Source organism: Octopus bimaculoides, chromosome 16 (genome assembly GCF_046866305.1).
Source record: "Octopus bimaculoides isolate indiv1 chromosome 16, ASM4686630v1, whole genome shotgun sequence".
Taxonomy (NCBI): Eukaryota; Metazoa; Mollusca; class Cephalopoda; order Octopoda; family Octopodidae; genus Octopus; species Octopus bimaculoides.
This window is the reverse complement of record NC_142943.1, coordinates 4,804,107-4,819,975: the sequence shown is the minus strand read 5'-3', so window position 1 is coordinate 4,819,975 and position 15,869 is coordinate 4,804,107. Positions and strand designations below refer to the sequence as shown.

At 37.5% G+C, this 15,869-nt stretch overlaps 1 protein-coding gene across 2 annotated transcripts in view; it reads left to right on the top strand.

The window, feature by feature from the left end:
• LOC106877277 (serine/threonine-protein kinase DCLK1) overlaps window positions 1–15,869 on the top strand; it is a 42,189-nt gene that overhangs the window by 16,213 nt on the left and 10,107 nt on the right. Inside the window, exon 1 of one of the 2 annotated variants that reach the window (XM_089364033.1) lies at window positions 6,632–7,314. The exons of the other annotated variant lie outside the window; for it this stretch is intronic. Within the exon in view, the coding sequence (XP_089220159.1) occupies window positions 6,867–7,314 (448 nt within the window). The 5' untranslated portion in view covers window positions 6,632–6,866. Of the gene's footprint in view, window positions 1–6,631; window positions 7,315–15,869 lie in introns of those variants that run through there. 2 annotated transcript variants of the gene reach the window in all.

The window sequence follows — 15,869 nt, the reverse complement described above, 5'->3', positions numbered from 1 at the left end:
CGAAGAGGTGGGGAGGGAGAGGAAGGTAGCGGACGTCGTCATTGGATTTGTGTTTGAAATAAAAGGAAGCGTCAAAAAAAAAAACCAAAAAAAAAAGTAATGATAAGCAAGAAATAAAAAGATAAAGAGAAAACTGGCAGCCATTTGTATGATTCCAACAAAAAAAAAGAAAAACACCCACAAAACAAAGTCAATAAAACTGTTTAGAGTAATTAATAACAGCAGCAGCAGCAGTAGTAGTAGTAGCCGCAGTAGCAGCAACAACAATGGTTAGACTGCACCCCTTGACATAATGACAATAAACACTGCTACCTCATCTACCACTACTATCACTAGTATAATAATAATAATAATAATAATAATAATAATAATCCTTTCTGCTGGAGACACAACGCCAGCAAGTTCGAGGGAGTGTTCAACTGCTACTTTTTTTTATCGACCCCGCGAAAGGGTGAAATGCAAAGTTAACCTCCGCGGAAATCGAACGCAGAACGTGAAGACAGACGACATATCGCTAAGCATTTTGCCCGGCGCTCTAACGATTCTGCCGGCTCACCGCATCTTCATAATAATAATAATTAAAACTAATAATAATAATAATAATAATAATAATTACAACTTGGTATTGTTATATCGATTTTGGAACTTGTCAGAACTTGTTGACAAATTAGTTAAAAAAAAAATTGTTGTTTGTATCTCCCCCGATCCCCCCCCCCCTCACATCTATTCAGACACATTTGGTCCTTCCCGTTCAGCTCCACACACACATACAGTGTGATCTATAGTAATTACATATTCAATATAACTAATTATATCTACCCCCAATGTCTCTCCTCTTCCCCCTCGTCCCCCCCCCTATCAGATCGTTTCGCTTTCTATACATTCGTACGTACAGACAGACGCACGCACTCACGCATATGAATACATGCACAAATTTTAAAATGTGTGTGTGTGTGCGCGCGCGCAGATATAATTTTATTTGTTTCAGTCACTGGATTGCAGTCATCCTGGGGCACCACCTTGGAGAGTTTTAGTCGAAAGAATCGACCCCAATACTTATTTTTAAAGCCTTGTACTTATTCTATGAGCTTCTTTGTCGAACCGCTAGCTGTTAAGTGGTGGTCTTTAACAAAACACACACACACGCAATAAGCTTCTTTCAATTTCCGTCTACCTAATCCACTGACATGGCTTTGAGGACACTTGCCTAAGGTGCCACGCATGGTACTGATCCCGGAACCATGTGGCTGGGAAGCAAACTTCTTACTTCATAGCCGCATCAGCGACTACATATATATATATATATATATATATATATATGTGTGTGTATGTATGTGTGTGTGTGTGTGTGTGTAGAAGGTCGAAAAGTAACACACGAGTTGATATGTATAAGGAAAATATGACAAGGTAGAAAATGCTAAAATAATTTTATCATGAAGAACATTTTAGTACCGGTTTCCGTCTTTTTAGTCTTTTTCAAGAGTAAAACAAGGAAAAGACGCATTCGTCTTCATCTCTTCCCTGTTTTCTTTCCTCCATCCACGTTTGCTCCCCTTTGGTATTCAACATCCTATCCTCTCCAACGTGGACTAATTCCAACAGGGAGATGGATGAAGCTCTATCACAGTAGAGAGAACTGGGTTTGTATATTTGTACCCCAGTGTCACTTTGATGTCATGCACTGCTCTCTCACTCAATAATAATAATAATAATAATAATAATAATCCCTCCCACTATATGCTCAGGGCCTGGAATTTGTGGGACGGGAACTAGTCGATTACATCGACCCCAGTGTTTCACTGGTACTTGCTTTATCGACCCCGAAAGGATGAAAGGCAAAGTCGACCTCGGCGGAATTTGAACTCAGTAATAATAATAATAGTAGTAACTGATTTTTTATTTACCATAAAGGTAGAGACAAAAGGCGGACAGACAAAGGGGTCGGGGGATCGAATGAGACCCCACCGTTTTATTACTACTACTACTACTACTACTACTACTACAACAATCAAGATGATATATATACCATAATGGTTTCTGTTATACCTCCCCTCATGTCTTAAGGACTTTTATATTAATGAAGAGAAATAAATGGAAAAAGAATCCACAGGCGTGTCTCTAAATGAGAGATTATTATAAATAGCACACCTTGATTGCAGGTAAGAACATGAAGAAAGTTTAGATGGAACTTGTCACGAATGGGCTTCGAAGACCACAACATCTGATTTTATAGCAGTTAGGGATCGTATAATTAGCAAAGACCAGAAATAAAACCAGTCAAGACGTGGAGACCATACTTAACATGCAATTAAATAAGCACATTTATTATTTACAGTCTGTAAGCAAAGAAAGACACAAATATTGAAAATATCCTTCTGGCCTGTTATTTTTAGTCGCAATAAGACGGCGAGCTGGCAGAGTCGTTTACGCGCCGGACAAAATGCTTAGAGCCATTCCTTCCGGCTTTACATTCTGAGTTCAACTTTGCCTTCCAGCCTTTAGGACTCGATAAATAAGTACCCATCCTTCAAAGTTGCTAGCCTTGTGTCTGTCTCAAACGAGGGAAGAAACGGCGTCGTGGCTGGCTTTCATCGTTCTCCAATGGGTTTGTATCTCTGCGAGTTCATTTGGTGTTGCAGATTCGAAAGCTTTTGGAACGTATAAGCACAAACAATTTCGTTAAATTCTCGTTTCAGAGAGAAAAAAAAAAATGTTTTCTTTCATTAAATTCTCTCGAAAAAAAATTTTAATTGTTTCTTTCCAATGAATTATTTTTATTCTTTAAAAAAAAAAAGATATTCAAGGTTCCGTAATATCTTCATTTTCGTATCGTCTTTCATTTTAAAAACATTCGAACAAAATTCGTATTTTCGTATCTCATTTCATTCAATTCTTCTTTAAGCCTTCAAGGTTCCGTCGTCTTTTCATTTTCTTACTGTCTTCGTATTGTCCATCGACACACAAGTAAACAACGATACATTGGAGTTGCTATGACAATAAATAGTCTCAACTCCCATTATGCAGTCAATCGAATAACTCGATTGGCTAAAATTACATAACTTTAATGGCTTGTAACTTTTTTTTTATCATTAATTATTTCTAGAAGAAACAAAACAACACAAAACATACAAATGAGTGCGATTTTCGTCATCAGCAAATAAAAGTGCATTAGTGTTGAGAATTGGAAAACGATCAGGTGAAAATGTGATATTCTTTAAGTGGCTGGAAGAAATTTAACAAAGTCGCTATCCTGTAGTTTTTAGTTAGGTTTGATGCACCTCGAAATACCTATCGAATGCGTCTTTACATTTTAAGATGATATGGTGCATTTTGAGGAGTATTTAATTGCTATCTCTTGCAAAGTATCTGCATCCGTTTTAATATGGTTTATCATTTGCGCGTTTATAGGAACAGAAACGATTACAGCAACAGTCGCAAGACATGTCAGACTCTCCCCAGACTCCCGCGACCAGGCTGCTTTGCCCAAACGGTTTGGGGATCTAGATCTGCGCAGGTGCTCGTCTTTATCTCTTTATCTCTTCCCTGTTTTCTTTCATCCATCCACGCTTGTTCCCCTTTGGTAGGCAACATCCTATCCTCTCCAACATGGACTAATTCCAACAGGGAGATGGATGAAGCTCTATCACAGTAGAGAGAGCTGGATTTGTCAGTTCCGGTTACAGTGAAGAATAGACGGAAACAGAAAGTATGGGACAAACCAGCGTTCAGGTGTCACTTCCAATTTTCTCCTTGATCAATCTGATCAATTTTCAAGGTGTCGCCTACTTTCAACTAGAGCAAAATTCTCAGGGAACTGGAGTGATGCCCTGTCTGTGGCCAACATTGGAGGTCTACTCACTCTAAATGATAGTGAATTATCTCTTGCAGCCGTGGCATTTGAGACGTTCGGAGAGACTGGGCCGCCAACCGCGAAGTTCTTGTCAATGTCGGCAGCTCGCCTCACTGAGGTGTCAGGTGATGCCCGTGAGGGTGCTTGCCTTTCCTAACGCCTTAGCCTCGCCTCGCCATCGCCCGTGGTAGTGCCTCGAGCGTGCTGGCTTGCTTCAATAAGTTCCGTTAAACCTTGTGTGCGAATAGTTGGTGTGATAAAAAGAAATTCCTCACAAATGGTTTCAATTCCGTGTTATTTGTACACATTCAAAAAACATACACACACACACACACACAGTGTACTGTTCCGTGATAGTGAGATCAATAAAAAAGTACTCCATCTGGTGAGAGATAGATATTATTTAATAAACACAATATATGGTTCTATGTGCTCCTATTAGCACATAGTTTCCTGTGCTGAGAACATGCCAAACACTGTTTCACACACACACACACACACACACACACACACACACATTGATAAGTGTCTAGATAGATGGTTTGAGAGAAAGAGAGAGCTGTTGTTGTTGTCATTGACTACCTATAAAAGACGAACGTTCGTTTTCTACATCAGTCCTGAGGACGAAGAACCAAGGCGGACTATCTGTTCGGCCTCCCCTCCTCCACTCTCTAAAAGAAAAGGATCCTTACAACTCACTTGAATTTTTACAGGGCTTCCTATTCCGTCCCCGTTGTCCCGAAACCAGGCTTATTAGATAGATATTCCATTGTATTTGTATTTATTTATGAAGGTCAAAGAGTGCACATATGCGGTGGGGTTTCTTTAAGTCGCCGACATAATTAAAAAACAACCCCACAGATCTTTTTCGTTTCCCCCAACAGATCCGATGTATTTGAATACATACAGGCGCAGGCGTGACTTTGGGGCAAGAAGTTTGCTTCCCCGTCGTTCATGTGTGTGTGTGTGTGTGTGTGTGTGTGTGTGAGTGTCTTTGTGTCTGTGTTTGACTCCCACCACTGCTTGACAACCGGTTTTAGTGTGTTTACGTCCCCGTAACTTAGAGGTTCGGCAAAAGGGGGCCGATAGAATAAGTACGAGGCTTAAAAAAAAAGTACTGCAGTCGATTTGTTCGACTAAAATTCTTCAAGCTGACTGATAGTGCCGCCTGACTGGCCCCGTGCCAGTGGCACACGTTAAAAGCATCCACTACATTCTCGGAGTGGTTGGCCTTAGGAAGGACATCCAGCTGTAGAAACACTGCCAGATCAGATTGGAGCCTGGTGCAGTCTCCCGGCTTGCCAGTCCTCAGTCAAACCGGATGGCACCGTATATTGTTTTAGCAACAGTGGCATATCACGTAAGCATAAGAAAGTTATGCCTTGATAACATTTTTAGACAGATGCAGATCACGTGTGATGTCTTTTATACAGAAATATGACATAATCGACATTTTTGGTTGTGCTTTGGGACTCCGAATGTTTCACTGTCTCTTTCGTTTATTACGTATTTAGATGCAATTTCCAATGTGTGTATAACCTGTTCACCACAGTTATATGCAATAATCAAACTTACTTTGGTGTGTGTGTGTGTGTGTTTGCTGATTTGCTGTGCATTTCAATTTTTGTGTATGAGGAAGCCCAGCAAACCTCAACAGCCCCAGGTCCTCTCAAGTAAGTGTTAGGGTATTAAAGACCCTAAACCAGTCCTATAATGTGTGCCTCCTCCCTCCAGTTCTACAATATATTCTCCTTCTCATAGCCCCTCAATGTGCGCCTTGTTTTCCTGCGGTCAGTTCTTTCAGCCTTACAATTGGGCTTCTTAGTTCTTCCAGCCCTAGAATGTGTACTCCTTTCCTCAGCTCTACATTGTGCACTCTCTATATCAATTTTTTTCACCCCAAATTCCTCCAGCCATCATCTTCCTAACATCAACTGAAAAATGCAGTCGTAAAAAGTATAATTTACATCACGCAAGAAACCTATAATATTATTATATCATTATTACCATACATAGACCATATGATTGTGTTTACTTGTAAAATTTTAGATGTTTCTCACCAAATCATGTGACAACACAACTCTCTTATCTTCACTGCCCTACGCCACTTCCGTCCTCCACCCTACACTCTCCGGCGGGGGTGGGGCTCCTCTTGCTATCTTCCGGGCGTGACCTCCTCTACTCACACTATTGTTGAAATTAATTTTTTTTAAAATTGAATCAAGAAAATGTTGTTCGGAATTTATGCGGTGCGGCCAGATTTTTGCGCCCTAGGCACTCGCCTAGTTTGCCGAGTGTGGGGGGCCGCCCCTGTCCCCGGTGTGCATATAGAGTATGCAGAAATATGAGATAACATGTAGAATTTAAGTTCAATTGAACTGAAGTCCACGTGTATTTCATTAAGAAAAAAATGGTGACTTGTTCAATGGAACCGAGTGTTATATTTCCGTTGATATATTTCGGAAAGCAGTGGGTGTCGGTGTGCCGACAGATCGCGATGATACCAAGCCAGGAATCTGGACCAGCAACGAAGCGAAATCTGCTAAAGGTAGCTTCGAGCTAAGATATTAAAATTCCGGATGGCGTATAAAGGTTTGCATCTGTTCAAGGTGAAATATCTTCTCGTTTTGAAATGGAAACACATTTTTTGTGAGCAATAAACGTTTGTTTTGCTTAAAGAACAAAAGAATGCCGATACTGTGGTCTGTTTCTTTGTTGAGATCCAATGAAAAGTTGTGATCTTCTGCAATGTCTCGCAAAAACTCATGACGTCACAAATAGAGACGATGACGGGAGCCCGTCTTCATCGTTATCTCAAACTTTCCACAGAAAGCTGAAACAGGGGAATTTAATGCCAGTTTTCGGAACCAGTTTAACAACACACTGTTAAAACGAGTAGAAAAAGTCTATGAAAAATTAAAATTAAAAAAGACAAACCTAAACTAATTATAGTTATATATAATTTTGATTGTACCAATCTCTTCAATGTTTAACATTTCGGAATCGTGTTATAATTATGCAGAAATCTGTGAAAGCTCAGACAAAATTATTAAAAAATAAAATAATTAGTAACATAAGATATAATCATATTACACATGGCCAAAGTCTTAGAGGTAATCCCCGGCTACTTTCTGCAAAAGTTCATCCAGCAGAGAAGAAGCAGAGAATTCTTCGTTCGGTAACTTACGTGAAGACTCAACGTGACAAACGTACAAATAAAGTTAGTTTGGGCGAACGTATGAGACAGATCGAACTCCTCGAGAGGAGTTTGAGTCGAACATTGCGTCAGTTAAACGAGGGATTAAGCGACCTGACAAACACAAACAAAAAAATCCAAAGAGACTTGAAGAAATATATTCAAAAAAAGGAATTCGAATCTTTAAACAACTTAACCAACCGTGTTGAATTTTTGACCAAAGACTGCGAGGCCGTATCAAAGGATTTGTCAAGATTAGTTCGCCAAGGTGACGATATCATTCAATTTGGTTTTACTCTCATAGAAACGTTATTTTTCTCTGCAATGAGGGGTTACAGTGGAGGCGCAATGGCCCAGTGGTTAGGGCAGCGGACTCGCGGTCATAGGATCGCGGTTTCGATTCCCAGACCGGGCGTTGTGAGTGTTTATTGAGGGAAAACACCTAAAGCTCCACGAGCCCTCCGACAGGGGATGGTGGCGAACCCTGCTGTACTCTTTCACCACAACTTTCTCTCACTCTTACTTCCTGTTTCTGTTGTGCCTGTAATTCAAAGGGTCAGCCTTGTCACACTGTGTCACGCTGAATCTCCCCGAGAACTACGTTAAGGGTACACGTGTCTGTGGAGTGCTCAGCCACTTGCATATCAATTTCACGAGCAGGCTGTTCCGTTGATCGGATCAACTGGAACCCTCGACGTCGTAAGCGACGGAGTGCCAACAACAGACGGGTTACAACTCCCTTACTATGGACATGGGATTAGAATGTCGCAGGAAAGTATCGCAAGACGGATTCTTCAAGCCGAACCAACCGGCAGGAAACCCAAGGGTTGACTAAGAAGTAGATGGGTGGATAGTACCCCCATGGTTTCAGTTGGTCACGCTTCGGACGGTTGCTTCTAATAGGACCCTATTCCCAACGACCTTCCCAGTTGTGAGTAGAGAAGATGGATGGATTTAATGAAAACGTTGTAATAGTTCTTGTTGTTGTCTAGCGTCCAAGTTATCTCTAGTTGAGTAAACGTACGGTCAAAGGGACATTCCATTCGTGACCATTCCGTCTTTTTAAAGCTGTCTGACATTTAAATACGTTATCCGACGTATTCTTCGTTGCTGAGGACGATGGAGTTTGAATTAAGGGAGATTTAGCTGCTATTTCTTAAGGTTGAAAATCTGGATATATTGTACTCTGCTGGTGGTGTGGACAAAGTGGACTCGGTTAGGACATGTTTGCTGTGTTTGTTTTTTTATAATATTTTCTTCGCGTTTTTTTTTTGACTCGAAGTCTGTGGGTGCTTCTGGGGGGGGGGGAGAGAATCTTCTGGATGTTGTTGTGGTGTTCCGGGTTTGTTGTTTGTTGTAAATAATTATGAGATTGATGTTTCCCCCCCCCCCCCTCATACTTCACCTCCTACGTTCAGGGGTTCATTCATTTTTTTTTTTTGTATTGTTGTTTTACTGTTTGCCTTTTGTGCTTGTGATTTGCGGTGTAGGCTGTTGTGTCCTGTTGCGTGTTGCTGTGGGTTGTTGTGAGTCGTGAGGTGTTGCTGTGGGTTGTTGTGAGTCGTGAGGTGTTGTTGTGGGTTGTGGTGTGTTTGTAGGTTGCCGTGTGAGGCAGTGGTTGTAGTCAGGAGTGCATTCCCTTCAATGACTTAGTCGAAACAAGTCAGCCCCCAATACTAATTTGGTACCGATCTGGGATTTATGGTGGATGTAAACAAAGCAAAACAAGTTCACATGTGGTGTAAATGCACACACACGAAGTGTGCGTTTGGCAGGCTTCCAAACAGTTTCCATATACCAAATTACTCTGAAGGCATTGGTTAGCTCAAGTCCGTAGTAGTTGGTTGTTGTTTTTACATAGGTATGGTTTGAGGGAGATTTGGCTGCTATTTCTACATGGTTGGGTGTATGATTTGTGAGAGAACTGACTGCTACAGAATGTGGTGTGATTTGAGGGAGAATTGACTGCTATTTCTAGCAGATTGAATGACTACGTAATGGTACTCTTTTCCTTGTTTCAGTCATTTGACTGTGGCCATGCTGGAGTACCGCCTTTAGTCGAGCAAATCGACCCCAGGACTTATTCTTTTGTAAGCCTAGTACTTATTCTATCGGTCTCTTTTTGCCGAACCGCTAAGTTACGGGGACGTAAACACACCACCATCAGTTGTCAAGCGATGTTGTGGGGGGGGGGGGGACATACACACACACATACATACATATATATATATCTATATATATATATATATATATATATATATATATATATATATATATACACACACATATATACGATGGGCTTCTTTCAATTTCCGTCTACCAAATCCACTCACAAGGCTTTGGTTGGCCCGAGGCTACAGTAGAAGACACTTGCCCAAGGTGCCACGTAGTGGGATTGAACCCGGAACCATGTGGTTGGTAAGCAAGCTACTTATCACATAGCCACTCCTACGCCTTGTCCCTCTTCGTTAATGTGGGATTGTAATTGTGTCCAGAAAATTTGCCACAGACATTTTTGTTGTGGGAAATTTCACCATAAAGGGGGCACACAATCAGACTGTAAATAAGATAACTCATTTGAAATAAATTACCTTTCTCTAATTGGTAGGTTAATTGATGAAGTTACCATTTTAAGAAAACACCTAATCTTTTTTTTCTGTAATTTATAGATATTTTTTTATGGCAAATTTTCTTAAATTTAAAATTCTGTAAGATCTGATCAAGATAGCATTTGGTAGGATTGAACCTGGAATCTTATAGTTCTGAAGAGAACATTTTAACCAGTCAACCATGCTGTCTTTTTTTTTTTATTTTCTTTTGTCTTATCGGACTCTGGCCATGCTGGGGCACTACTTCAATGGGGTTAGTCAAACAAATTGACTCCAGTTCTTAAGCTTTAAGTCTGCCTCATATCCTCTGTGTATCTCTTGCTGAACTACCAAGTTACAGGGCTGTAAACAAACCAACACTAGTTGCCAAATGGTGGTAGGACACACACACACACACACACAGAAGCCCCCTCTACACACACAGAGAAGCCTCTACACACACGTATGCACAGAAGGCTACCACACAATTTCTATCTACCAAATTCACTTGCAAGGCATTAGTCCACACAGCCATGTCTGCTCCTGCATGTCTATAAACTTGTACATAGAAAACTTCACACACACACACACACAAAGGGCACACACACTTTTATATTAGAAGCACAGTCATTCATATGCATACACCCACTTATACATGCACACCCATGCATGCTTCTCTTTCTCTCTTTTACACACACACACACACACACATCATGAAGTTGTTTGTAACCTCAATAAAGTTACGTTAATTTGTTAGTGTGGCACCAGTTAGAGCTGTTTAAAACCAACATTTAAATGCTCGGAATAACCTCAAACACTCAAGTGGTTACCCAAACACAACACACACACACACATACACACACACACTGAAGTTAACGTTGACTCGGGACACACACACACATATCTAATCACATGCATATATCATTTCCATTCTGAACATTAACGATGTTAGTGAAAGGGGACAAGTTTAAACATGTTTCTTTTTTGCTGTTGAGAATAAATAAATAAATTGTCCAGCTGTTTTTATTTGTTAAGCTGATTGAGTTGGTTAATTAGATCTGAATGAACGAACCAAATCACTGACAAAGATAATAAAACTCCAATATGAAGTTCCGAGAATAAAATGAAATTTGCGTGCTGTGGGGAGGGGCTAGGGCATGAGGTTTGGGGAAGGGCCCCACCTGCTTTGAATGAAAGTGACCCAGTGAAGTGAAGTTTATATGGTTATTTGGGCTTGATAGAAATAATAGCCCAATCTTCCTTAAGTCACACTCTATTGTCTTTTAAAAAAAATTAAGGAAATATAGGATAAAATATTCCTTGGTCCTCTCACTATGTCTGTAAAATAAGGAGTGATGGCCATGATAGGAAATCCTTTGATTATAGCTGTGTTGAATCAGGTCTGCCCGAGGAGTAAACAACAGCAGAAACAGGAAGGACACATCAGTTAATGTAGTCCTAGATACACCATGCTGGAACAAGAAATGGAATGGTCATAACTGGGACATCTGTGATCATAGATGTGCTAGATCATGGCTGACCGAGGGCTGAACAACGATATAAAGGAATGGCACATTGGTTAATATAGTCCTAGATACATTGTGTCCATGTAAAACAAATAGTTATAACTGGTACATATTTTATGATAGAATGGCTGGATGAGGGCTGACCTAGGGTTAAATAACGACAGCAATAATGGAAACATAAACTGGAAGGATACATTAGTTAGTGTAGTCCTAGATGCACTATGCCAGACAAAGCTAACAATAAGATGGGAAATAATGCTTATTTTTCTATACTTCCACTTCATTTACAATTGAAAAGTTTTTTTTCCTTTTTTTTAATTGCAAATCCCTTGGGCTGACCAAAGCCTTGTGAGTGGATTTGGTAGACGGAAACTGAAAGAAACCCGTCTTATATATATATATATATATATATTTATATATATATATATGCATATATATATATATATATATATATATATATATATATATATATATATATATATATATATATATATATATATATATATATATGCATATATATATATATATATATATATATATATATATATGCATATATATATATATATATATATATATATATATGCATATATATATATATATATGCATATATATATATATATATATATATATATATATATGCATATATATATATATATATATATATATATATGCATATATATATATATATATATATATATATATGCATATATATATATATATATATATATGCATATATATATATATATATATATATATATGCATATATATATATATATATATATATATATGCATATATATATATATATATATATGCATATATATATATATATGCATATATATATATATATGCATATATATATATATATGCATATATATATATATATATATGCATATATATATATATATATGCATATATATATATATATGCATATATATATATATATATATGCATATATATATATATATATATGCATATATATATATATATATATATATGCATATATATATATATATATATATATGCATATATATATATATATATATATGCATATATATATATATATATATGCATATATATATATATATATATGCATATATATATATATATATATGCATATATATATATATATATATGCATATATATATATATATATATGCATATATATATATATATATATATGCATATATATATATATATGCATATATATATATATATATATATATATATATGCATATATATATATATATATATATGCATATATATATATATATGCATATATATATATATATATATATATATATGCATATATATATATATATATATGCATATATATATATATATATATGCATATATATATATATATATATGCATATATATATATATATATATATATATGCATATATATATATATATATATGCATATATATATATATATATGCATATATATATATATGCATATATATATATATATATGCATATATATATATATATATATATGCATATATATATATATATATATATATATGCATATATATATATATATATATATATATGCATATATATATATATGCATATATGCATATATATATATATGCATATATGCATATATATATATATATATAGGCATATATATATATATGCATATAGGCATATATATATATATGCATATATGCATATATATATATATATATATATGCATATATATATATATGCATATATGCATATATATATATATATATGCATATATATATATATATATATGCATATATATATATGTATATATATATATATATATATATGCATATATATATATATATATGCATATATATATATATATATATATATATATATATGCATATATCTATATGTGTGTCTTTGTGTCTGTGTTTGTCCCCTCATTACTGCTTGGTATCCGGTGTTGGTGTGTTTATGTCCCCATGGCTTAGACTGCGAGAATAAGTATCAGGCTTAAAAGATAAGCCCGGGGTGTGGGGGGCGGGGGTAGGGGGTTCAATTCATTCAACTAAAAATTCAAGGCTATGCCCCAGCATGGCCGCAGTCTAATGACTGAAACAAGTAAAAAAACAAAACTAAACAAAGAAAAAAAAAACAAGATTAATTGATTATTAAGTCAGTAAAATGTGTCGGATCAGTGATTAATGCAGGTCAGTCAGTGCAATTGATATAACAAAAACACTGTTGTTGTTGTTGTAATAGTAGGTCAACTATGATAAAGCAGACCTAGGGTGTTGAAAATTGTGACCTTCACTCCTTTATATCGGAACGTGGCACTTCTAGGATTACATTGTCTAATATAGCTTTTATTTGTAATGTTCCCCCATTCCATTTTCTGTTTTATAATTTCCCACCCCTCCCCACTCCCACCTGCAAATCATATCTATATTATGGACTGTGCCCATGCTGGGGCACCTTGTAGGATTAGACAAACGAATCAATCCCAGGGTTTATTTTAAGTGTGTTACTTATCATTCCTTTGGTCTCTGTTGATAAACCCCCACGTTATAGGGATGTAAACATACCAACAGAGGTTGTTAAGTGGTGGGGGTGACACACAATCACAGATATACACACATACATATTAGCACACACACACACACACATACACACATGCACTCACACACACATATAGGCTCAGGAGTGGTTGTGTGGTAAGAAGCCTGCTCCCCAACCTCACAGCTCTGGGTTCAGTTCCATTGCATGGTACCTTGGGGCAAGTGTCTTCTACTATAGCCTCAGGCTGACCAAAGCCTTGTGAATGGATTTGGTTGATGGAAACTGAAAGAAGCCCGCTGTATGTATTTATATAGATATATATGTGTATGTGTGAGTGTGTGTGTGTATGTGTGTGTGTGTCTGTGTTTGTCCCCCTACCACTGTTTGACAACCTGTGTTGGTGTGTTTACATCCCCATAGCTTGTGCAGTTCGGCAAAAGAGACCAAAAGAATAAGCACAAGGTGTAAAAAAAAAAAAAAAAAAAAAAAAAAAAAAAAGTCCTGTGGCTGATTTGTTTGACTAAAATTCTTCAAGGTGGTGCTGCAGCATGGCCGCAGTCAAATGACTGAAACAAGTAACAGAATAATAGAATATAGGTATATATTTTCTCTCTCTCACTCTCTCAATATTTTTGCATCTATTTTTGAGTTGGTTTCTTTGCTGACATTTTTGAACTCTTCAGAAAATTCTATGACAGAATTCCAATATTTCCTTGTTTCCATATGTAAATTTTCTGACTTGTATTCCACTTCTGCATTCAATCATCTCTGCTGTCTCTTTTCATCTTCTTGGAATGTTTTATTATCAAAGAATTATCCTTGTCTTTTCTTCCGAGTGAAGCACTCTTTCAAGTCCAGTCAGCAATTGTTGCAAAAAGAATTTTATTTTCATAAAATTTATTTCAGTCTCTTTGATTTTGTATCTTTTATGTCATATAGTATTGGCAATATGTGTGTGTGTGTGTGTGTGTGTGTGTGTGTGTGTGTGTGTACATGTGTGTATGAGTGTGTGCAGGTATGTATATATTGATATAAATGTGCATGTGTATATATATTCATGCACACACACACACATATATGCACTGATATGGCTGTGCGGTTAAGAAGTTTGGTTTACCTCCCAAGCGTGTGTTCTTGTGTTCAATCCTACAGTGTGGCACCTTAGGCAAGTGTCTTCCTTTATATCTGCTTCCTGACCAAAGACTTTGTGAGCAGATATGGTAGAGGGGAAACTGATTGAAGTATATTATGGGCGTATATATGTGTGTATGTATGTGTGTATGTGTGTGTGTGTGTTTGGGTCTCCTTTGTCTTGGCATCACATGATAGTTGTGAGTGCCACAGTCGTACAAGTAAGTATCCTTCATTTCCAGTTTGTCATGAAAACATGTCTGGCCTGGGAGAAATATTAACTGGAATCAGTTAAAAGGTTGGTGACAGGAAAGGAATGAGTCAAGTTGGAATATGCAAGACTTTATAAGCAATGCAGGAATTTACGAAAGTGAATAAAGAAGTCCTCTCAGGAAGAACACAGCCTTGCTTTCTATAATAGCAGCATCATCATCATTATCATCATCATCATTTAATGTCTGTTTCCCATGTTGGCATGGGTTGGATGGTTTAACAGGAGCTGACCAGCTGAAGGGCTGTTTAGGCTCCATGTCTATTCTGGCATGGTTTCTATGGCTGGATGCTCTTCCTAACACCAACCACTTTACAGAGTGTACCAGGTGCGTTTACGCAACACTGGCACAGTTGCTTTTTACGTGGCATTATATATATATATAATGATGATGATGATGATGATGTCCACCCTGCTGGGCAGTTGGTGTTAGGAAGGGCATCCAGCAGTAAAAATCATGCCAAAACAGACACAGAAGCCTGGTGCAGGCTCCTGCCTGGCCAGTTCTTAGTTAAACCATCCAACCCATGCCAGCATGGAAAGCTATAGCCTCGGGCTGACCAAAGCCTTGTGAGTGGATTATATGACAGGCTTCTTTCAGTTTTCGTCTACCAAATCCACTCACAAGGCTTTGGTCAGCCCGAGGCTATAGCAGAAGACACTTGCCCAAGGTGCCACACAGAGGGACTGAACCCAGAACCATGTGGTTAGTAAGCAAGCTTCTTACCACACAGCTACTCATGCACCTTTATCCTTCATTATCATCATCATCATTTTCACTTCCGCATTTCT